This window comes from Rhodamnia argentea, chromosome 4, assembly GCF_020921035.1.
Source record: "Rhodamnia argentea isolate NSW1041297 chromosome 4, ASM2092103v1, whole genome shotgun sequence".
In the NCBI taxonomy this organism is placed as follows: Eukaryota; Viridiplantae; Streptophyta; class Magnoliopsida; order Myrtales; family Myrtaceae; genus Rhodamnia; species Rhodamnia argentea.
Window position 1 is genome coordinate 16675171 of NC_063153.1, and position 22268 is coordinate 16697438.

General features: G+C 41.6%; 1 protein-coding gene, 1 long non-coding RNA gene and 2 pseudogenes across 4 annotated transcripts; all 4 read left to right on the forward strand.

Moving 5' to 3' along the window:
* Positions 1–702: 702 nt before the first annotated feature.
* On the forward strand, positions 703–1939 carry LOC125314661 (annotated as a pseudogene).
* On the forward strand, positions 834–11891 carry LOC115757357 (mediator of RNA polymerase II transcription subunit 22a-like). 3 transcript variants are annotated; one of them, XM_030697557.2, is made up of 6 exons: positions 6206–6484; positions 6695–6796; positions 9593–9596; positions 9695–9895; positions 10660–10725; positions 11399–11891. In XM_030697557.2, exons 4-6 carry the CDS (start codon positions 9731–9733, stop codon positions 11636–11638), a joined length of 471 nt encoding a protein of 156 aa, XP_030553417.1. In that variant the 5' UTR covers positions 6206–6484; positions 6695–6796; positions 9593–9596; positions 9695–9730; the 3' UTR covers positions 11639–11891. The 3 variants fall into 3 exon arrangements, with proteins under 3 accessions (XP_048133473.1, XP_030553417.1, XP_030553418.1); XM_048277516.1 differs by lacking the exons at positions 6206–6484; positions 6695–6796; positions 9593–9596 and adding an exon at positions 834–844; XM_030697558.2 differs by lacking the exons at positions 6206–6484; positions 6695–6796 and having other exon boundaries at positions 9075–9895.
* Positions 2008–19947, forward strand: LOC125314662. The gene is made up of 3 exons (XR_007198115.1): positions 2008–2018; positions 16369–16372; positions 19763–19947. It is a non-coding gene; the product is annotated as an uncharacterized LOC125314662 (long non-coding RNA).
* On the forward strand, positions 6886–15929 carry LOC115757356 (annotated as a pseudogene).
* Positions 19948–22268: the final 2321 nt, after the last annotated feature.

A 22268-nucleotide genomic window follows, 5' to 3' on the forward strand; every position in this document is an offset into this window, starting at 1 on the left:
ATATCTTCATCAAATCAGACAAAAAGTTTTGGGCCTTTTCTTATTATATGTTAGCTTTCTTGCGTGTTATTGATTGCCTTGCCTAGGCATCTAACCGTCTGACTTTAGCTTCAATGTCTGTGGCTTTCGTGTTCATATTCATCTTGGAAGTTCAAAATTACTTTTATTTTGCAATGATTCTGCTTGTTTGTTAACCTAATTTGCATAGTATGCCTAATGTCCTGGGTTTTTATGTTTGATTAGTTGTTATTTGGAAAGCAGTATCTTTTATCCAATAGTTTGATACAGTTCTTTCAGTCTATGGACATGCTCGAAGTTCTCAATCTTGCTTTCTCTTGGCCTCTCCTGCTCTTTTGATTTAAGTAATTCCCATGGCCTGATGTTGGCAGTTCTGTTGGTTTCTAGATTGGTCTGCTTCTTGTGTTAGGTAAGAGTAATTGGATGGACAATGTTTACAGTTATTGACATTGCTTGCCCTTCGCACAGAACAATTTAACGTGGGGGAAGCAAATGTCTCATGATCCTTTTTCTCTCTGTCTTGAGGAAAAACACCTATATTCTGTAGCTTGGTCCAGTGTTGCAATATATTGCTTTTCATAACTATAACTAGCACGCGGTGATCAAGTGTGTGTATACTTACATGTACAGACCTGTATTGCCTTTTAGCTGACGATCAGGTGTTTAGACTTGCATAAATAGACAATGAACAGAGGAGGAGGAGCCAGAGCAGGACTAGGTAGTGAGAGCGGACCCACGGCAGCTGCAGCTGCCCAGAAGCAGAAGACACTTTTACAAAGAGTAGAAACTGACATCGGCAACATTGTCGACAATTTTCAGTCACCTTGTGAATGTGGCCAGAGTATGCATTCCTTCCTTCCTTCTTGCCCTCTTCCAGTCTGGAAACCTTTATCCCTCTCAGTAATAGTCATAAATAGAGTTGAGAGTATCCATGCATTAATTTCCTTTGTGCGACGCTAGATGGAACATTGACAAGCCGTCTCTTCATCAGTATTTGATGCTTCAATGTATTGACTTGATGCTGTACTAAGCTATCATGAGGTTATGCCAATAGATAGGAGGGAAGGCTGCTTGGGCCCTTGTAAACTGCCGAAATTGGGAAAGACAATGTTTCCGTGATCTTGTTCTTCATGAATGGAGGATTGAAAGTGCTTTTATTTTCCAAATGGAAAGAAATCTGTTTGAGATCTTCCAGAAAATGGATGTAAATTTTCTTTATCCTGATAATAGGCATTTCATTATCTCAAGAGGTTGCGTTTGCCACACATGCATTAGCTACAGCAATGACCATAATGCAAAATGACCCTTGCAATCTGGATTTTCTTGAGGGAGCACAAGTGGTAACTCCAAGATTAGTTACTCGAATCGGCAATGTGCGGGGCTAAGGATTATTAACTTGTCAAAGAAATACGATGAAGTGGCAAGGGCATCTTTCTATAGTTTGAATGGACTTGAGGGGAAAATAAGTGGCATGACCTTGAGATTAGTTACTTGAATAGGTGATTTGTGTGGTTAAGGACTATAATCTTTTCAAGGAATGTTGTTAAGTAGTGGGAGCATCTCCTCACAATGCATCAGAAATTTTAACCCTGGATTGATCTTCTTCTGCACTTCGGAAGCTTATCAAAGAAGCAGATTCTCTGTGCTCAAGTATTTGTTTCCTCCGCCATTTGATGCATGTACCGAAAACGGGTTCGAGCGGCCGATTCGCTGCTGAAATTGGTATCGGAGCTGAAGCATACTGCCATATTTTCCGGATTTGCATCTCTAAACGACCATGTTGAACAGAGAATCGTCGAGTTCAACCGAATTGGATCGTATGTTGTCTAGAGTTGCGGAGGAGGCAGCTGCCAGTCTCAAAGAGCTCGAATCTCATTACTACTCTTCGTCGTGGAGGACGACTCACCCCACTGAATCGTAGAAGAACTTGCCTGCAATCTTGAGTATTGATTTTGGGAGTTGTTTTGACTTGCTATGCACATTACATCGAGCTTGTAGATGTTCTTTAAATTTTTAGCAGGGGTGATTAGGAGCCTCCCTCTCACTGTTCCTGAGCCGTGTCCGTGGATTAAGTTTGATTTTTCTGTAGGCGGAGTATTGAGGAGATATTCGACATTGGAATTGATCCAAATTACTTGTCGTTCCGTACTCGGTGCAAATCTCTCTTAGCAAGAGATTAGCAAAATTAAGTTTTATCCCTGTAATGGTACTTAATTTTGCTAATCTCTCACACCTCCTTTTTGCGGACGACTCCATCTTTTTCCTAGATGGGAGACTTATTGAATGTCAAAACCTCATGATGATACTGAATCAATATTGCTACGCCTCGGGACAGGCTATAAACTTGAACAAATCGGGAGTTTTATTTAGTGTGAACTGTCCCCCAGATTTAAAGAGGACTATGGCTGCGGAATTAAGGGTCCCCGTTATGGAAAAAACCAGTAAGTACTTGGGAATCCCTTCTGAATGGGAAAGTCGAAGAAGGATATGTTCTCCTAGCTGCTAGCAAGAGTTAACTCGAAACTAGAGGGGTGGAAGGAAAATCTTATATCGAAGGCAGGAAAGGAAATCTTGATTAAATCGGTAGTCCAAGCCCTCCCCCAGTATGCTATGTCTATCTTTAAGGTACCACTATCTATCTGCAGAGCTATTGAGAGAAGGATAGCTAATTTTTGGTGGAAAAATTGTGATACACAGAAGGGACTTCACTGGAAAAGTTGGGAGGTCTTAAAAAGAAGAAGGAGGGATGGGTTTTAGAGACCTTGCATCTTGTAATAGAGCTATGTTGGGAAAGCAAGCGTGGCGGCTAGCTCTTAACCAGAATTCTCTGTGGAGAAATGTGTTAAAAGGTCTTTATTTTCCAAACAGGAATTTCCGAGGCCGAAAAGGGGTCTCGCCCCTCCCGGGGATGGCGAGCATTCTAACAAAAACAGGGAGATACGATCGGTGAGGATGTGAGGTGGTGTTGGCTCGGAACAAATATTAATATCGGGGAAGATAAATGGCTGAAACAAGGAATTATTGGAGGACCAGCTAATCGGAATGATCCTACACAAGTGGCTGAACCGATATCTCAAGAGGACCACCACCTGGGACGAGAAAACTATAAGGGAGCTCTTTGATGATAAACTAGTTGAGGAGATCTTAGCAATTCTCCCGAGCTCTCTTGCCTCCGAAGATAAACTTGTCTGGCTTACGAAATCAGGAGTTTTCTCGTGAAAAGTGCCTACAATACTATCCGCAAAAAAGAAAAAAAGAGAGGGCTCTAAACACGCCTCATCTTCCTTCGGACCCTCTAGAAAGTTTTGGCACTTGGATCTCGCATCTTCGAGGCCCCCAAAAGTTAGAATTTTTCTTTGGAGAGCTTGCCAAAATGCTCTCCCAACTAGAGAAAATCTACTTAGACGGAATATTATTGTTGAAGCCTCCTGCCCCTTTTGTGTAAACCAGGATTGAAACGGTCGAACACATCTTCTTCCACTTCCCCCTGGACCAAATCTGTTTGGAGCCACCCTACAATGAATTTACTATTATCAAGCACGGATATTTCAAGAGTAGATCGATGGCTTGAAGAACAACTCGAAAGGACGGGGAACTCCCTCTTGGATGGAGAAAATTGCAGCAATCCTCCGGGTTAATCTGGAAATCCCGCAATGATCGCATCTTTAGAAGCAAAAATCTCAACAAAAAGAAGCGATTGAAAAAGAAGATACCTTGCTCTTCAGTTATAAGAGATGGAACAAAAGAGATGAGAAAGCCATGCAAAATCAACCTCACTTGCAATCCGTGTGGGTTCCCCCAAAGAATCGAGCTCTAAAGATCAATATCGATGGTTCCTTTGATGCTGGATGTAGAGAAGCGGCAATTGTAGGTGTTCTTCGAGATGGATCTTGATTTGCTTTGAAGGTTTCGTAGAAAAAATCCAAGCTTGTTCACCTCTTCATGCGGAAGCGAGAGCGCTAGTGGGAGCCTTAAAGTTTTTGGGATCTAGAAGTGGGGAGGACGTCGCTTGGAAGAGCCCGCAAGGCGTTGATCGACCTGTACTTGAACGAGATGTAATCCCGTGGGAGATTGAGTCGTTGATACCGGAAGCCCGAGCCCATCTTCGAACTACACAAACCTTACCGTGGCCCATTGCGGGACGATTAACCAAGTTGCGGCGGGTGTTGTCTAAAGCATCGCGTTTGAACTTGCTTCTCGCTTTTTGGTTATGTAAACCCCCCAAACCTTATGGGACTTTCTTTGTTGTGATGCCCCCCTGGGTTGAGTTTACGTTCTGCTAACCCAAGCTGAGAAATAAAGATTACTTGTGTTTCCGACCAAAAAAAAAAAAAAAAAAAGAGATTAGCAAAATTAGCAAATCTCTCGGAATGTTTTTGAAGAAGTCATTTTCTAAGAAAATATCAATATTTTTCGATATTTGACAGAGGTTTGAGAATGAATTGTAAATTATTTTTTCCTTATTTGGATCAGAAACCTTAACTTTTATCTTCCAAACACGACACGCATTGCTCACGATATGTTTATACGTATATCGAAAATTTCGTTGTCTTGGCAGTCTATTGGTGAGGATTCAATAATTTGGTAAAAACATACAGATAACATCCTACATTAACTAAACTTTTGAAGTAATTGAATATATGTTAATTTCGAATTAATGAGGTTAAGGCTCATCTCATTTTGTTAGTAGACCTAGGCTCGGCCGTTGAGGTCCCACCCGACTTGGGCACGACTGCACGAAACCTTGGCATGGGGCGCTGAGGTCAAGCCTCGAGGGATCCAGGCCTATTTGCTAGGGTCGTGAACCCAGGCGTCGAGGACCCGGCCTTGATCGAAGACTGGGCTTCGACCTGGGGGACTCGTACATGTAAATTGGCTAAGTAAAATTGTGAATGCGTGCAATGCCCGGGTCTTCAATTAGTGTTTGGTTCAGTCGTGCAATGGTGTAAAGATAATCTCGACTCCACTGCTATTCGTACGACGACGGGGGCGGTATGACGGCCTCGTTCAAAATCACCGGCATTTTCGGCTTAAACTAACGTTCAATCACGAGCATGAGACTCGATAATTATTGATAGGGAAAATTTCAGAAAAGGGCTCAAAGTCCCTTCATTTTCTAAAAAAAGGGCATATAGTGGACGTTGATTCAAAGAAGGGCCTCAAGTGCCCAATTTTATTTCAAAGAAGGGCCTGAGGTCGCCGGCCGGTGAGTATGTACTGTTTCCGGCGCCTGAAATAAGGGCATTGTTGTCCAAAAAAATTTAAATTAAAGAAAGACCCAAAAGCCAAAACTCTAAAATTAAAAATCACAGGCGGAACAAGGGCATGTTTCTGGCGTTTCTGGCGTTCTCTTCTTCTCTTCAACCCACGCTCATCAACGGCCAGGGAGCTGAGGGCGTGCGACGAGGTAGCAACGTGGGACAAGGGGGTGACGACGCTGAAGGCATGCGACCGGGTGGCAACGGCGACCTCCAAAGGTGAGGATTTTGAAAGAAATTAAAAGATTCCTCCTCCTAGGGTTCACGCAAAGCTTTCGCCCCCAATTCAAAAATTGTCTCGATTGTGTCTGCCGTTTTACCTCCGCGACTCGGGTGAGGTCCGGTGGTGTTGGCGATGTGCGACTAGACGGCGGTTTTACAGAGGGGAAAGAAAGCTCCGACCCCTAAGCCGACCATGGCCGATTCGAAGGTGGAGACGCTGTGCGACATGCTAGGAGGGCGAAGGCTTTCCGTGAACCCTAAGAAGAGAAATTTTTTAATTTCTTTCAGAATCCCTCACCTTTGAAGGTCGCCGCCGCTGCCATAGCTTGGACGTACGCCCCCAGTGCCGCCACGTCAGGCCGGACGCAGGTCGTCGCTCGGTCGCTCACGGCCACTCCTTGTCCTTGACGAACGTGGTTTGGGGAAGCAAAGAAGACAGCGTGGGGTTTTGGTTTTTAACTTGAGTTTTGGGTCTTCCTTTAATTCAATTTTTTTCAGACAACCATGCCTTTGTTCAATCGCCTGAAACAGTACATACTCTATAGCCGGCGATCTTAGGCCCTTCATTGAAATAAAATTGGGCACTTCGGGAGCGTTTTGGAGCACGCGTGTCGTTTTGGAGAGAAACGGCGAGCCCTGGTCCTCCATGCCCTAGCCCAACACTTCCGGAACGACCCTCCCAAAGGCTCAGATGGCCAAAAAGCCTCCTTCACGGTCAACCACTTCGACACGGACGCGACCCTCGCTCCACAACCCCTTAGTCTCGCCGGAGATTAACCCTTCGCCGTTCCGCCCCCACGCTGTCGGCGCAGCCCCTCCTCCCCATCTCTTCCTTCACCCCTTTTTCCTGTTCCTCTCTGCGGGACGGGCGTTCCAGATAGCAGTGTTTCCGATTCGATTTTTCTCGGAGAAAGCGAATGCTTATGTGTTGGAGTTCCCCTTCCGTTAATGCTTTGCTTGTCTGCTCCGGCATCGCTGGAATAAAGGTGGGTGAAATCCGTCCTTCCCTAGGCTCTTCGCTGCTCGTGTTGTTCTGTCTCTGCTAAGTAAATTCTTCCTTGGTTTAAGAGCTGTTCTATGTCCTTGTGCGAGCAAGTGCACATTGGTTCGATGATGTGGTTTGTTCTGAAATTGGTGTCCTCTGGTTTATGCGTTTGGGGTTGTTTGAGCTGATCTTAACTCTTCTTGTTTTGCAGCATTGGTACAATCGGCTGAGATAAAGTTCCTACCATCCCGGTTTAGAGATTGCTGTAGTAGAGATTAATCGCAGGTCAGCTTGCAATTTCGGCAACCCGCTTGTGGCAGGTTCTTTATTTTGCACCCTCAAGAAGCAATTTGTACTTCCATTTGATGCGTCCTTTGCCCCTATTTTTTGGAAGTCGATGAGGCAAGAATAGTTCGAGTGTGATAAGTTTAATCTGGAATGCATAGTGGCATATCTTTGGTGCTTCATTCTGAGAAGTGTGTCGCAAGAAGGTTCGGTGCAGTGCCAATGTAGTGGAGATGCTTTGGGGCAAGTAAGACATTGAACCGTAATGATGTTCGTTTCATAGTATTTGGAACTGATGAGCAAGAGTGGGCATTGAGATTAGGAAAATGGACTTGATGTGTAGGATGTTTTGTTCAGATAGAGCACGGAAAGAATAACACTAGAAGTAGGTTGTGGAAGCATTTCTCCCAGACTATGGGAAGTTTTCTCAGTGGGATTTCGTGTTGGGAATGCTGAATTTTTTGTTGAAACCTGTGTACAGCAAGAATCGATTTGTTTGCTGTTGCTGCTATCTTCATCAAATGAGACGAACAATTATTGGCATTTCCTTATGATATGTTAATTTTCTTTTGTGTTATTTCACCTACGTTACACGGACACGCACATTTAAAAAAATTTGCCGTGTCGGACACGTGTCCGACACGGCGGGACACCGCCGGACACGCGAGGGGTAAAGGGGTAAAGCGGTAAAGTCAGACGAAGACTTTCATTTTTGACCTAATTTCTTTCCTACTTCTCAGTGTCGCTTTCTCTCCTCTCCCTTGCATTCTCATTTCTCGGTTCTGTAGACTGTATTGCGACCTATGTAGTACCGACACGACACGGGACACGGGATACGATACGACACGACACGCCGACACGTTGATTCTCAAAAAATAAAGAATTTCGACACGTTGGGACACGTTTTATATTAAATATATATTTAAATTTTATTTATATGATTATTTCAATTAAATTGATTTGATTCGGATTCATAAACTAATAAATAACAAAAAAGAGCTTGAAATAAATTTACAATAAAAATGGGATAAATGTTAGCCTCGTCAATTAAGATAAGAGATCTGTGATAAAAAAAAAATTAAGATAAGAGATCCGATTAAAAAAAAGTAATATAAGAGACCTCTAATTTCTAAAGCTCTAACCAAAAAAAAAAAAAAGGACAGATGAGAGCGAAAAAAAATAAAAATAGAGTAAATAAATTAGAGAACCCACCAGCTGTTGCGGCTGTTTGAAGAGAGAGAGAGCGACTTGCGACTGCGATTCGTCGGATTCTCTCTCTCTCTCTCTCTCTCTCTACTACCCCCCACTCGCTGTGAATCCGATAATTTCACTCCTACTTCCACTTCACCCAACCCAAGATTGCTTTTTTTTTTTCCAGGGTACAAATCTGCTTCACCTTCTCCAGTTGCGGTTAGCCAGCTGCCATTGCTGTCGCTGTTGTGTCCTCCATTTTCTTTTTATTTTCTTGCACCGCTCTCGATTGGGTTCTCTCGAGCGTACAAAGCGCTGCTCTCGTCGCGCGGGGGTGTTGCCCGCCCAGCTGATCGATCAGATTCTTCTCGAATTTCGTGCCCTGATTGCAGATCTGGGTGGCGCCTGATTCGTCGAGCCCGGAGCTCTCCCTTCTCTTTTCTGGTTCCCGGTGAGTGACTAATCTCAGTGGTCGTGCCCTCTTGACTAGCTCGGCGACTTGTTCTTGATTTTCCATTTTTTGGGTGGGCCAATTGAATCTGAGCTCCGGTTAGGTTTCTGGTAATGGGCGAATGCAGAGGATGCGACCACTCTCAGCCTTCAGTCTTTTAGTGATTCGGCTTAATTCACACTCTGCGCTTGGATCTCGAGAATGAGAATTGGAGAATGCATATATTTTTGGCGATGACGTCTCCCTCACTGTCTCTCTATCATCTCCATCATCTCTCTCCCCCCAAGCACACACATTTTCAGAGGTAGATCTCAGTCGACGTTTCCGATTGAAGATTGAGCCAATACGATCACCAAAACCAAATCCCAGGTAACAATCGAACCCTCCTCCAGCCCATTTCCATTTCGATCCTCTCCATCGAATTTCGCCGATTTTATCTTGGCAAAATCACTTTTTTTCACGCGGCGGGATCTGGCCTCGCTCTGGCGTCACCGACCTCGCAACCTACCTCGCCTCCTCCGACCTCACGTGCCGCCTCTCCCCCACCTCCCTCGCCAACGTCCTCCACTACCATGTGCTCCTTCACTTCGTCTCCTCCGATCTCCTCCAAATCCCCCTCCGGACACGTGTGTCGCCGGCGTGGACAACGTCCTCCACTAGCATGTTGTCTATTAATTGCTGCCGACGCAGCTCACTGTCTGACTTTAGCTTCAATATCTGTGGCTTTCGTGTTTATATTCATCTTGGAAGTTCAAAATTGCTTTTAGTTTGCAATGAATCTGCATGTTTATTCAACCGAATTTGCATAGTATGCCTAATGTCCTGTGTTTTGATGTATGATTAGTTTTAATTTGGAAAGCAATATATTTCATTAAAAATTTGATATAGTTTTTTCAGTCCATTGAGATGCATGAAGTTCTCTATCTTGTTTTCTCTTGCCCTTTGTATTGTCCTGTCCTGCTCTTTTGACTATTTTAAAAGTGATTCCATACCTTGATATCGGCATTCTGTTGGTTTTTAGTTTGGAATGCTTCTTGTTTTCACTAGATTAATTAGATGAACAATGTTTACAGCTGTTGACATTGCTTGTCCTTCCTTAGCGAATTAGACAGAACAATCTAAATGTGAGGTAGTAGTTGTTTTTTGATCCTTTTTCTTGAGGAAAAACACCTATATTTGTAGCTTGGTCCAGTGTCGCAAGTTATAGCTTTTCATAACTTTAAACTAGCGTGCAGTGACCAAGTGTCTGTATACTTGCATGCTCAAACCTGTATTGCCTTCCAGCTGAAGATCAGGTGTATAAACTTGCATATATAGATAATGAACAGAGGAGGAGCAGCCGGAGCAGGACTAGGTAGTGGGAGCGGACCCACGGCTGCTGCAGCAGCTGCAGCTGCCCAGAAGCAGAAGACACTCTTACAAAGAGTTGAAACTGACATCGGCAACATTGTCGACAATTTCAGTCATCTTGTGAATGTCGCCAGAGTATGCATCCCTTCGTCCTTGCCCCCTTCTAGTCTGGAAATCTTTATGCTTCTTAGTAATAGTCATAACTACGGCTGATATATTCATGCTTTTCCTCTGTGCGATGCTAGATGGAACATTGATAAGCTGTCTCTTTGTCACTTATTGGCTACCATGTAGTGTGAGGTCTACATCTCCTTCAAATGTATTGACTTGATGCTGGACTAAGGTATCAAGAGGTTATGTCAATGGATAGGGGGGAAGGTTGCTTGAGCTCTTGTAAGATACCGAAGTTGGGAAGGACAAAATGTTTCCGTGATCTTGTTCTTCATGAACAGAGGATTGAAAGTGTTATTATTTTCCAAATGGAAAGAAATCCGTTGAGATCTTAGAAGGTTGTTGTAATGGACCTTTTGACTTGGAGAGTGGAGACCTAATATCGGAAATTTCCAAGATGTCATGTGAGGGGGGATACAAAGTGATAAGTATAGATGATATTCAAAATGTGGATGGTTACTTCCTGATATTGATGCTTTAGAAAATATGTGCTTTGATCAGATAGATGATAAAAGTAAAGTTTATTATTGCCACTTAGTTATTCGAGTAGCATGTACACTCCGAGAGATTTTTTTAACATAACATGCAAAGCGATATTACTCTTATGGAAAAATAAAAGAACAGTTGTTCTATACTCTTATCTTAAATTTGAAATTTCCAAACTGGTAAGGGTTTGATATGTGAAGAGCATCCATCATGATATTGACTCATATTCTCCCTTATGGCAGGTGAATGACCCTCCTGTTAGAAACTCACAAGAAGCTTTCATGATGGAGATGCGTGCAGCAAGAATGGTAAGAATTGGACTTTAATCTGAAGTGAGGTTTGGTTATTTACTTCTTGTAACCTAGAAAAGATAGTTAATTCTGCTTCTTACCCTAAAAAGCAGTTCATGTTCAGCATACATGTTTACTGCGTGTCATTTTGGTAAACCTCTGCTGAATCCATGGGAGACCCAAAATTGCAGAGCTATGAGACTTCTAGAAAATGGATGTGGAATTTCTTTATCATGATAACAGGCATTTCATTATCTCCGAGATTGTGATTTGCCACACATGTATTAGAAATAGCAATGATCATGATTCAAGATGACCCTCACAATCTGGGTTTTCTGAACAGTTTAAATGAACTTGAGGGAACACAAGTGGTAACTCCAAAATTAGTTGAATTCATTTTAAAAGAATACAATGAAGTGGCTAGGGCATCTTTCTATAGTTTAAATGAACTTGAGGGAAAATGAGTGGCATAACCTCGAGATTAGTTACTTGAATAGGTGATGTGTGTGGTTAAGGATTAAAACTTTTCGAGGAAATATTATTAAGCAGTGGGAGCATCTACTCGCAATGCATCATAAATTTTAACCCTGGATCGATCTTCTTCTTTACTTTCCGGAGCTCATCAACGAAGCAGCTTCTCTGTGCTCATTTATTCGTCTCCGCTGCCATTTGATGCATGTACCAAAAACAGGTTCAAGCGGCTGATTCGCTGCTGAAATTGGTATCAGAGCTGAAGCAGACTGCCATATTTTCTGGGTTTGCATCTCTAAACGACCATGTTGAACAGAGAATCGTCGAGTTCAACCAACAAGCCGAAAAATCGGATCGTCTGTTGTCTAGAATTGCGGAGGAGGCAGCTGCCAGTCTCAAAGAGCTCGAATCTCATTACTATTCTTCATCGCAGAGGTCAACTCATCCCACAGAATCTTAGTGGAACATGGCTGCGATCTTGTGTATCGGTTTCGGGGATTATTTTGACTTGTTACTTATCTTGAGGCTAACAACAGCGATGAACAAGTACTTTACATGGAGCTTCTAGGTATTCTTTAATTTTAGCAGGGTGATCAGGAGTCTTGCTCTCGCTGTTCCAGAGCCTGTGTCATGGATTAAGTTCGATTGTCTATGCGGGGTAATTGTGGCGATATTAGACTTTGGAGTTGATCCAAAATACTTGTCGTTGAGTACTTGGTGCAAGCAAATCTCTCTTAGCAAGAGATTAGCAAAATTGGCAAATCTCCCAAAATATTATGGAAGATGTCATTTTCCAGGAAAATAGTAAGATCTTTTGGTGTTTGATTGGAGTTTGAAAATGAAATGTAAATTATTTTTCTGTTATTTAGAAATGAAAAACTTAATTTTTATTTTGTCAAATAGAAAATTTCATTGTATTGGCAGTTTAGCGGCGATGATTTAGTAATTTGGTAAAATTACAAATAGCATCATTCATTAACTAAACTTTTGAAGTAATTGAATTTGTTGATTTTTTTTTTTAAGTTTGGTTCTATTCTATCATATTCTATTTTACAAGCCACATTGTATGCTTAATGTGTTGTGTATAAGTTGCGAAACTTTGCTCCTTTACTCACGTGTCCTCATTCTAATTCCACCTTCTACTCATTCTAATCCCCCAAGAAGGTGGAATCGAACTCCCCACTTTATCCTTTGATAACTGGGGCAACTCCAGTGATTGGCCTCAATGGACATTAGTAATAAGTTTTTTGTTGCTTTGTCCACAATGTATAAAATATTTGGTGCAAAGTTAAACAGCACTGATGCCAATGAGGTGTTAGCTGAGTTGGTGAGATTTATGGGCCTCAGACAGTTAAAGCGATGAGGTTCTATGTTCGAATCTTTCCGACCGCGTCTTGAAGGATTTAACCAGTAACATTGGTGCTCATACTCTCACCATTCTGATGAATAGTCCATTGCACGTGAGAAATCTCGGTTATCCTAGGCATTGCGTTAGTAAATGAATATTCGACTAAGTAAGAAATTGCGAATGTGTGCAATGCTTGGATCTTCAACTAGTGTTTGGTTCATCCGAGTCTATGTTTGGGTCGTGCGATGGTGTAAGATAATCTCGACTCCACTTTTATTAGCACCAAAACGAGACGGTGACGACGGCCTCGCTCCGCAACCCCTCACTCTCGCCGGAGATTAACCTTCGCCGTTCTGCCCCACGCTGTCGGCGCAGCCCCTCCTGCCCATCTCTTCCTTCACCCCTTCTTCCTGTTCCTCTCTGCGGGACGTGCGTTCCACATAGAAGTGTTTCCGATTCGATTTTTATCGTAGAAAGTGAATGCTTATGTGTTGGAGTTCCCCTTCCGTTAATGCTTTCCTTGTCTGCTCCGGTATCGCTGGAATGAAGGTGGGTGAAATCGGTTCTTCCCTAGGCTCTTCGCTGCTCGTATTGTTCTGTCTCAGCTAATCGGAACAGCGCTTTTCCAAAGGTTCCTTCATTCAATTAAATTCTTCCTTAGTTTCAGAGCTGTTCTATGTCCTTGTGCGAGCAAGTGCACATTGGTTCGATGATGTGGTTTGTTCTGAAATTGTTATCCTCTGACTTATGCGTTTCGGCTCAGATAAAGTTCCTATGATCCCGGTTTAGAGATTGCTGTAATAGGGATCAATCGCAGGCCCACGAGCAATTTCGGCAGCCTGACTCATGGCAGGTTCTTTATTTTGCACGCTCAAGCAGCAATTTGTACTTCCATTCAATGCCTCCTTTGACCTTGTTCTCGGTGGTCTTTTGGGAGTCGATGGCGCAAGAATAGTTCGAGTGTGATAAGTTTGATCTGAAATGCATAGTGGCATATCTTTGTTGACTCGACGATTTCTCGAGGACTTGCTTGTTACCATCGGTACTAGTAGGAATGCTTTTGGCTCTCATCGTAGTCCTTTGGGTTTGAGAGGTGGTGGTTTTCTTTTGTTTCGGTTTTTGTCGTTTACTCCAATGCACTGTCGCGGGCCCGATCCGGATGACCACGCCAATTTGATTAAAGAAGATGGTGTGTCTGTTTGTTCACAAATGTGGATCGAGAACTTCAAAGAACCTGCTGGAATTGCTACCAATCTGAGTTCTTATCTCGGAAGGTTTGAGTTATGGGTGCTGGCATATCAGAAGGCCTGCATTGATGAGACTGGTTCCTATGTGCCCAAGAGTTCAATCCAGAGAGCTGTGCTGGAGGACTTGTTGGCGCTGAGAAATGCCGTTCTTGATAATAGGTTTAAATGGGGTTCTAGGTTGGAGTTTTTATGCTGTTCTTGATAATAGGTTTAGATGGGGTTCTAGGTTGGAGTTTTTCGTTAAGTCACCGAGGGATAAGACAGAGTATCAGTCGTTGTCGAAGAGGAAGATTAAGGCTATCTTGACTACCACACAACCGACCCCGTTTCAGGATAAGATCGTGCAGGAGGTTTTGTTGATGATTTTGGAGCCAATTTATGAAGCCAGGTTTTCACAGAAGTCATTTGCTTTTAGGCCTGGGAGGAATGCGCATACGGTGTTGAGGGTGATCAGGAGGAATTTTGCAGGGTATTTGTGGTATATAAAGGGGGATTTGAGTACCATATTGGATGGGATGAAGGTTGGGTTAGTTATAGGTTCTTTGATGAGGGATGTTAGAGATAAGAAGATCGTTAATTTGGTGAAGGCAGCGTTAATAACACCAGTCATAATGAGTAAGCCTGATGATGGTGAACAGAAGAAAAAGACGAAGCGGAAGTATCAAAAGAAGATGGTGTTAGCAGAAGATGAACCAAAGCCTGACCCTTACTGGTTAGATACATTTTTCGGGTTTGCAACCGATGAGGCAGGGAAGCTTCCTAGTTGGGGACGTTGTGGAATTCTTAGCCCTGCTTTTGGCTAATATATGCCTTGATGAGTTAGACCATTGGATGGAGAGTAAGATAAAAGAATTTTACTGTCCATCTAAGAGTGACGTATATGGACTAGCCCAGAAGGGGAAGCAGAGCATGGCAATACATCTTGGCCAGAGTTTGTCCCGACAAGTGGGCCTGATAAAACTCGGAAGATGGACTATGTGCGATATGGTGGTCACATTTTGATAGGTGTTCGGGGCCCGAGAGCAGATGCATCAACATTGAGAAAGCAATTGATAGAATTTTGTGATCAGAAATATATGCTTAAGCTTGACAATGAGAGCCTCCCCATTGAGCACATCACGAAGGGCATAAGGTTCCTTGATCATGTCTTGTGCCGAAGGGTTGTTTATCCAACTTTACGTTACACTGCGACTGGGGGAAAGATAATTAGTGAGAAGGGTGTGGGCACCCTTTTGTCAGTGACAGCGAGCTTGAAGCAATGAATCAGGCAGTTCAGGAAGTTGAATTTTCTCAAGGGTGACAGAGATCCTGATCCGCAACCTTGTTTCAGAATGTTTCATGCTGTGCAGGCTCACACAAATGCACAAATGAACAAGTTTTTGTCCACAATGGTGGAGTGGTATTGGTATGCTGACAACCAGAAGAAAATTGTGAACTTCTGTTCATACATAATCAGGGGTTCTCTTGCAAAGCTATATGCTGTCAAGTACAAACTCCGTTCGCGAGCTAAGGTGTACAAGATTGGTGCAAGAAATCTGAGTCATCCATTAAAGGAAAAGAAAGGACAGTCTCCCGACTACCATAATTTGCTGAGGATGTGTCTTATTGAGTCTATTGATGGTCTGCATTATACTAGAATATCTCTTGTTCCTGAAACTGATTATTCTCCGTTCCCTTGTAATTGGAGACCTGATCATGAGAAGGCATTAATGGAATACATAAGGCTTGCTGACTCGACGACTTTGGAAGAGCAAAGGAGTTGCATTCAAGACCAAGGTCTTGTGTCCCCTTAGGACTACATTTCAATGCTCGTTTGGAACTACAAGAGGAATACTGTTCGAATGGATCAGCTGTCCTTGCACCATAGCAGTGAAGATGGCAACGAAAATAGACAGTTGCTTTTGGGATCGAATCTTGAAATCAGGGGCGATAATAGCAAAGAAGAGCAAGATGATGAATGACTTTATGTGGCACAAGGGTGACACATGCTCTCTCTTTCTGAAAAGATTTTTTCCCTTCTCGGCTTCTAGTTGTCAATTGAGTAGAAAAAGAGGGATAAATTTGCTAGTAGAGAAACTTAATGACTTTGCTTCTGCAGTATTCTTGTAAATTCCATAGTTAAATGGATGTGGTATTGTGTATAGTCCTATTTATACGAAAAAAAATATTTTGGGCCATGAGATGGAATCGGAGCCACAACTAATGCTGCCGAAGGAAGATTCAGTGTTTTTCCTATTTTCTCAGGAATAATTTTCATCAAATGGACTTTATTAGGCTTTTTCCGATTCCTTGATCATCTCTGGTCACAAAGAGCATTTGTTAATTATATGATCTGTTTGGCCAGATTATTTCTGAAAAATTTTCTTTTGGTGCTCTGCAGTGGCCTGGCGAACATAGTGGAGGTGATTCACTGTCTGTCACCCAATCGGTGCATCCTCTTTCTAGTACCTATTTGCTAATTAATGCAGTTTTGAAAGCCAATGCAACTTTTCCCGAGAGGACTCCACCTTCCAGCTCTCTGATGTTCAGCATTCAACAGAGCCATCTTCTTCAGGGTAAGTTGTAAGCTTGGGTGCCAATGATGCACACAAGAAGTTCAGTTGAACTTCCAGCCTAATATCTTGTCACTCTAAGTGACTTCTCTATTGTAGTTTTCGTTCTCCATATTTAACCCAATAGTGATACTTAAATTGGTTGGACCAGGTTGGTTTGAACCCTTCCTACTCGTGTCTTGCTAGTCAAGACGCTTTATTGGATCCATCTTTTGTGGAATATTAATGGAAGTTCTATACAGATCTAAAGAGGTGTTGACACCTAAATTTTGACTTTTCATTTTCAATCATTTTCTGCATAAAAAAAATAGAACTAACTTTAGTTCTAAACAAAAATAACAAAATCATTTTTATTTTTATCATTCATGCATTCATTTGCATCGGCGGTGTGAGGAATTGAGCTTAATTTGACAAGCGACCGGATCCGAACTTGTATGGGAAATTCTACCCGGGCATGGTGAAGTGTCTTGAAAATTCGAGAAGGCTTGGACTTATTTTCAAATTTAATCCAACCTGTTCTTGCTCATTTAAATGTTTGAGGTTTTTAATTAATCATTTATTTAATTAATTAAATTCCAATTTGAGCTCAAATTTGCGCGCTAAGCCCACATCACATGTGGGATTTGGCTGGCCCTATGCACGTCTATTATGGCCAAAAATTTCAGTCTTATTTTAACGCAAATTAGGCCCCCTAAGACTTAATTAAAATCTGATTTTTGTTTAGGGGACTATTTTGCGATAATTACAAAATTTAGGCCCAAGCTTGCAAGGTTTATGTCTATATAAACTAGCTTATGTCTAGGTTTTCGAGGGGGGGGCCACAGATTGCAATACACGGCCATAGTACTCACACGACAATTGAGAAAGAAAAGTCTGAGAAGAGGGAGAAATAGAAAAGAGAAGAAGTCGGTTTCCAAGCTTCATCTTTCTTTGCACGCTCATGGAGAGTTGATCGCCACTCCTGCCATATGCATACCACACCAACAGAATACTTGGCGACAAAAAAGAAGACTAAGGGAGCAAGATTCAAGCGGTGGGGGTCACGGTCAAAAAGGAATCAGGTAGATTGATTACTACCTTTTTTCTTTTTGGCTACTTTTTTGTCGATTTCTCTTGCAGGTTCGCCGACGAAGCTATGCCACCAATCTGTCAAGTCATCAACCTGCGAGTCCGCTGACGAGCGATATTGGTTAAACTTCGTCACGCAATCAGCAAAGTCTACCCCGAAGCATTGACAGACGTAATCCGAGAAACACCTCCAAATTTGCGTTTGTAGCCTCACCGAGCCAAAAAAAAAACTGGAACATCACGCGTGAAGTCATCAGGAGCGGTGAATTTGTCTGCTTTTGGTTTTGTCCAAACTCATGAGTACGATATATATTGTGGGATGTTGCGGTCTCCCTTGATTTTGTCCAGACACATGAAGAATTTTTACAAATTTTAATTCTCTCATGTTAATTGCTAAGTGGAGTGCAGGGCCGAAGACAATAAAAGTGATGCCAGAACAGTCCAATATGCCAGATCGTATTGTTGATCACCCTCACAGGCAGCTCACTCCAAGTTCACGCATGAATCCATTGGAGAATTATGTGTTCAATGCAAGACCATGTTCGGTCAACATATAGCAGGAGTGCATGCATAAAATAATGGAAAATTTGACTCCATTCATGGCCACGCTGAGATGGGTTGTTCGTTGCTAAGCCATCAACACTAGTTTGAGCCGATTTTTACGGGCTGTTCGGGGTTGCGTGTTCTACCATTTTTGGCACAATTTCCCTGCAATTTGTTGTTTCTTTTAGGTGGATCTATGCTTTAAATTGCTGCTGCAAATTAAGCTTTATCGACGATAGAAATTTGTCTTTGCCAAAATCCATGAGGTGTGCGGAATTCCCTAGCCGATCGGTCCATTCCCAAGCTTGGTGTGCAGGTTTTTTCGATCAAAATTCGAATTGAGAAGGGTATCCGCAAGATAGGTAAAATTCTGATTTTAAATATTTTATTGCCTATCTTGAATATATTTGCATATCTTACGATTGCATATTTGAGCATATCCGGCATAGCATCAAAGTGGATATTTTTTTCAAAATACAGGTCGATTAAGAAAATTTCTTTTCCTAATCCGCAACTTGCCATACAATCGAGAACGTCCATCTTTAAGATTATTGATGGAATACTCGATTAGGCAAGGACTTGAGTTCAATCGTTAATCGTAAGATTACGAATTAAAGATTGACTCAAATATTTGCGAAATATCTCAAAACTTGATTGATATATCCACTTTCTTGATTGACATTGATTGACATATTCACTTTCCTCATTTGATTTGAATTGCTTGATTGTCATATTTTTTTAGAAAATACCCGTCGCATGATGTGATCTCAAAAATTCTAAAAAATTGCATTCATTCACTTTGCATATCTGAAAATTGCATCTTTTAAAAAAATAACATCATGTAGATACTGCATATCTAATTTTTTATTCAGGTTAGATTGCATACTAGAATAGAAATTGCATGTTTAAATAGAATTTTATGCCTAAAATAATCTATCTTAATATATTAGGGTTTAGGTCAATTTGAACTCTAAAATATGCAAGATAAATATTGTTTTGGCATAGTTCTATTTTAGGAAATTAATTCATCCGAAAATATAAAAAAAATCATTCATCCTTGCCACGTCATACATGCCACGTCATCCATGCCACGTCAATATTTCTTGCCATGTCATATTAGGTTGCATTTTAGCTTATATTGCATATTAGAATTGCATGTCTAGGTTTTAATTAATTTACATGTCACGTAGTTAATTTAATTAAACCACGGTCTCACTTGCATATTAATTTAATTTGCATGTCATCTTGTTTAGTCTTGCATTTAATTCATAACATTGCATCGCATATAGTATAGTTTTTCATGCATTCATAAAAAAAATTAAAAAAAAAGAACTATCTTGTGTGGCGCATGCTCTCTTGATTATATTGACTTCTGGATGTTCATTAATTGATTGTGCACCCGCATGATAACATTTGTTAGTGACTTAGGTTAAAATCAATTAATGTTGCCTTCTCAAATGATTTTTCACGAGATAAAATGGTACCGAAAGGGCGTTAGAGTAATCCGGCGTAATCAAGTCCCCAAACTCTTAATCTACGGTTCGTAGGAATAAAATAGTTCTCCCGCTATTTTATTTAGGTTTCTAATCGACCTACCATAAATGATTAGTGGCGGCTCCAAAATTAAAATACATCGCATGTTAATCAATTGAACCTCAAGTTGCGATTTGGTATGGACTTGGGAGAGTCCGAGTTAGGTTGGTTAAATAATTAACCTGATAATCCATTAGCCTAGAAATTCTCGAATTTTTTAGGTCGCGACAAGAGGTACTGCTTCGTGTCATGGTTGGATAATTGATTCTTTGAATGTGGCTTTACTGATGAAGTGATCTTAGAGATGCTGATTCTTGAATATAGAAAAAGGAAGACATTTCTTTATAGGATTTGATTGGTTATGATGTTATTATCATTTCTTAGGACTGGCATATTTACGTTGTTGTTGATCAATGAAAATTGTGACCATGAAGATGATCCATTGAAGCAGTGGAAGCTCTTCAGATTTGAATTTTTACAACTTTGTCTGTAAATGCACGATTTCTGCAAGAAAAAGCATATGATGACTTCGAAAAGCAGATGGGAAAATATCTTCTGTGGTAGCCAGCCAATCCGAATGCTTGACTGCGCTTGAAAATGCCTCCTATGTCTTCTGAAAATGCAATCAATAATCTCTCTCTCTTGCTTGATCGCTAGTACGTCTTCAGGCATGGTGTTGTGCGAGAAATTTCACCATCATTGAGGTAGCAACAACTCTCTTTCGCTTGCTTCCATGTCTATGCATGCACAAACGACAAGCTTATAAGTACTAATTAATTATAAGCTAGGATGTTCGGTCATTTAGAGTATGCAGAAAAGATTTAAGGATTTGTACATTAAATTATCATTAACAGTCTACAGCTTCCTTAAACATTTCCGCTAGACTCAGACTTGAGTTTGAAGTTTCTAGTTGCCAGCTTTCAATAGAATTTTAGAGTTGGCTTCAGTTTAAATAATTGTACGATGTGTGTCGCTTGTTTAGGGGCGTATTGACTTGGAAAACGGACATATTTTGGGAGTATGCATAGCAACTGGCAGTTGCTTCAGGTGTAAATTATGCAAACATGATTTCGCTGTCGCATTCGTGACTTAATGCTCGGGATTTCATCGGCAAATTCATGTTGGCAGAATTTAGATTGCCAAATTGCTCTGCATACTTCCAAAATCTGTCGCTTTTCCTAGTAATTTCATCCCTAACCAAATGGTGCACACCGTACAATTATTTAAACTGCAAGCCAACTCCCAAATTTTATTGGAAGTTGGCTACTAGAACCTTCAAACTCAAGTCTAAGTTCAGCTGAAATATTTAAGGAAGGTGTAGATTGTTTATGATAATTTAATGTATGAGTCTTTTAATCTTTTTTCCATACTCCCAACGACCGACCATCGGAACTTATAATTAATTAGTGCTTGTGCGGTTTGCACAATCTAAACTCTTTTGTTTTTTTTTTTTTTTGGCTTCAGATCATATACGTGCACGGTCAAGCGACAAACCCTTTCTAATCTGAAAATGACAGTGGAGATTCCAGGGCTCTTTCCAAAATATGGTAATTTTTTTTTACCAATTTAAATGTTTTTGTAAAATTTTACCGATTTAGGGCATGTGCGCCTACACCTTAATTTTTGTGTACTTTCTTTTTTCTTTTTTTCTTTTTATATTTATAATAACGTTTATCTATGACGTATATATTTATACAATTCGGATGATGACGATCACACGGCGGCAGCTTGCAAGCGTGGCGGCGGCGGCATGGGGCTCCTTGGCTTGCGGCGCACGGGAGCCCTTGGGCGCTGGGTCGGCGGAGGCTGCACAACTCCGTTCGACCGCTCGAGCCAACTGTCGACGCGCCTTCCATCCTCATCGTCACCCCCAGCCGCGAATCACTTGCGGTCATTCCGCCCATGGGCCATGCCAACCCGAGATTCGCGGACTTGCAACCCCTAGCTGCGGATAAAGTTTTTACAAAAACACTTAAATTTGGAAGGCGCACAGGGCATGTGCGCCTGTAATAGAGGCGCACACGCCCTAAATCGTTAATTTTTTTTATAAAGACACTTAAATTGGTAAGTTTTTTAAATCATATTTTGGAAAATAGCCCGAGATTCCAAGCCGTATTGTGGACGAGATTTGGCGGGAATGGAAATTAATTTACCGGTGTGAGAATAGGAACTTAGATTTAGAGGGAGAGATTTTCACGCGTTTGTGCATGCATAGATATGGAAGCAAGCGAAAGAGAGTTGTTGTTGCCTCAATGAATCAAAGCAGAAGCAGAGAGTATGGTGAAGTAACGAAATTTCTCGCACAGCGCTATGCCTGAAGACGATCGAGCGAGCGAGAGAGAGATACTGTTGATTGCATTGTGGGGAGGCATGGAAGGCCTTTTCAAGAGCAGTCAAGCAACAAAACTACGCGGACGATTTTAAACTTTTTGAACCATTGCGTCAGCAGTTCGTGTGGCGGGGACCAAAGTGATGGAAGAAAGCCAAAAGAAGCGCGTCCGTTCACGAAATCAGAACTCGATTCCAAGTTTTTTTTTTTTCGAATTGCAATTACCAATAGCAAGAATTTGGATTTTACAAGTAGATCTTTCAAACGGGTGGGTCAATTTTTACCGTGCTTATGTGCAACATGAAGTCATAGACAACCTAACAACGAACGCCCTCACCAACTCGGCGAGTTAGCTCAGGGAGTCGTCCATTCTTCAGAGGTACCAATTTAAGGAGAAATATTGCTAAAAATCAGACCTCGGGTTGAGACTAGAAATTGTGGGTTGGGTAAAGGGAGCGTGAAGGTGGCGC

What these genes read in the sequence shown, in the direction of transcription:
- LOC115757357 (XM_048277516.1), top strand. Translation starts at nt 9,731, where the DNA reads ATGAACAGAGGAGGAGCAGCCGGAGCAGGACTAGGTAGTGGGAGCGGA. An exon ending in ATCTTGTGAATGTCGCCAGA is followed by an intron (nt 9,896 to 10,659) that starts GTATGCATCCCT and finishes CCCTTATGGCAG; the next exon opens with GTGAATGACCCTCCTGTTAG. An exon ending in AGATGCGTGCAGCAAGAATG is followed by an intron (nt 10,726 to 11,398) that starts GTAAGAATTGGA and finishes TACCAAAAACAG; the next exon opens with GTTCAAGCGGCTGATTCGCT.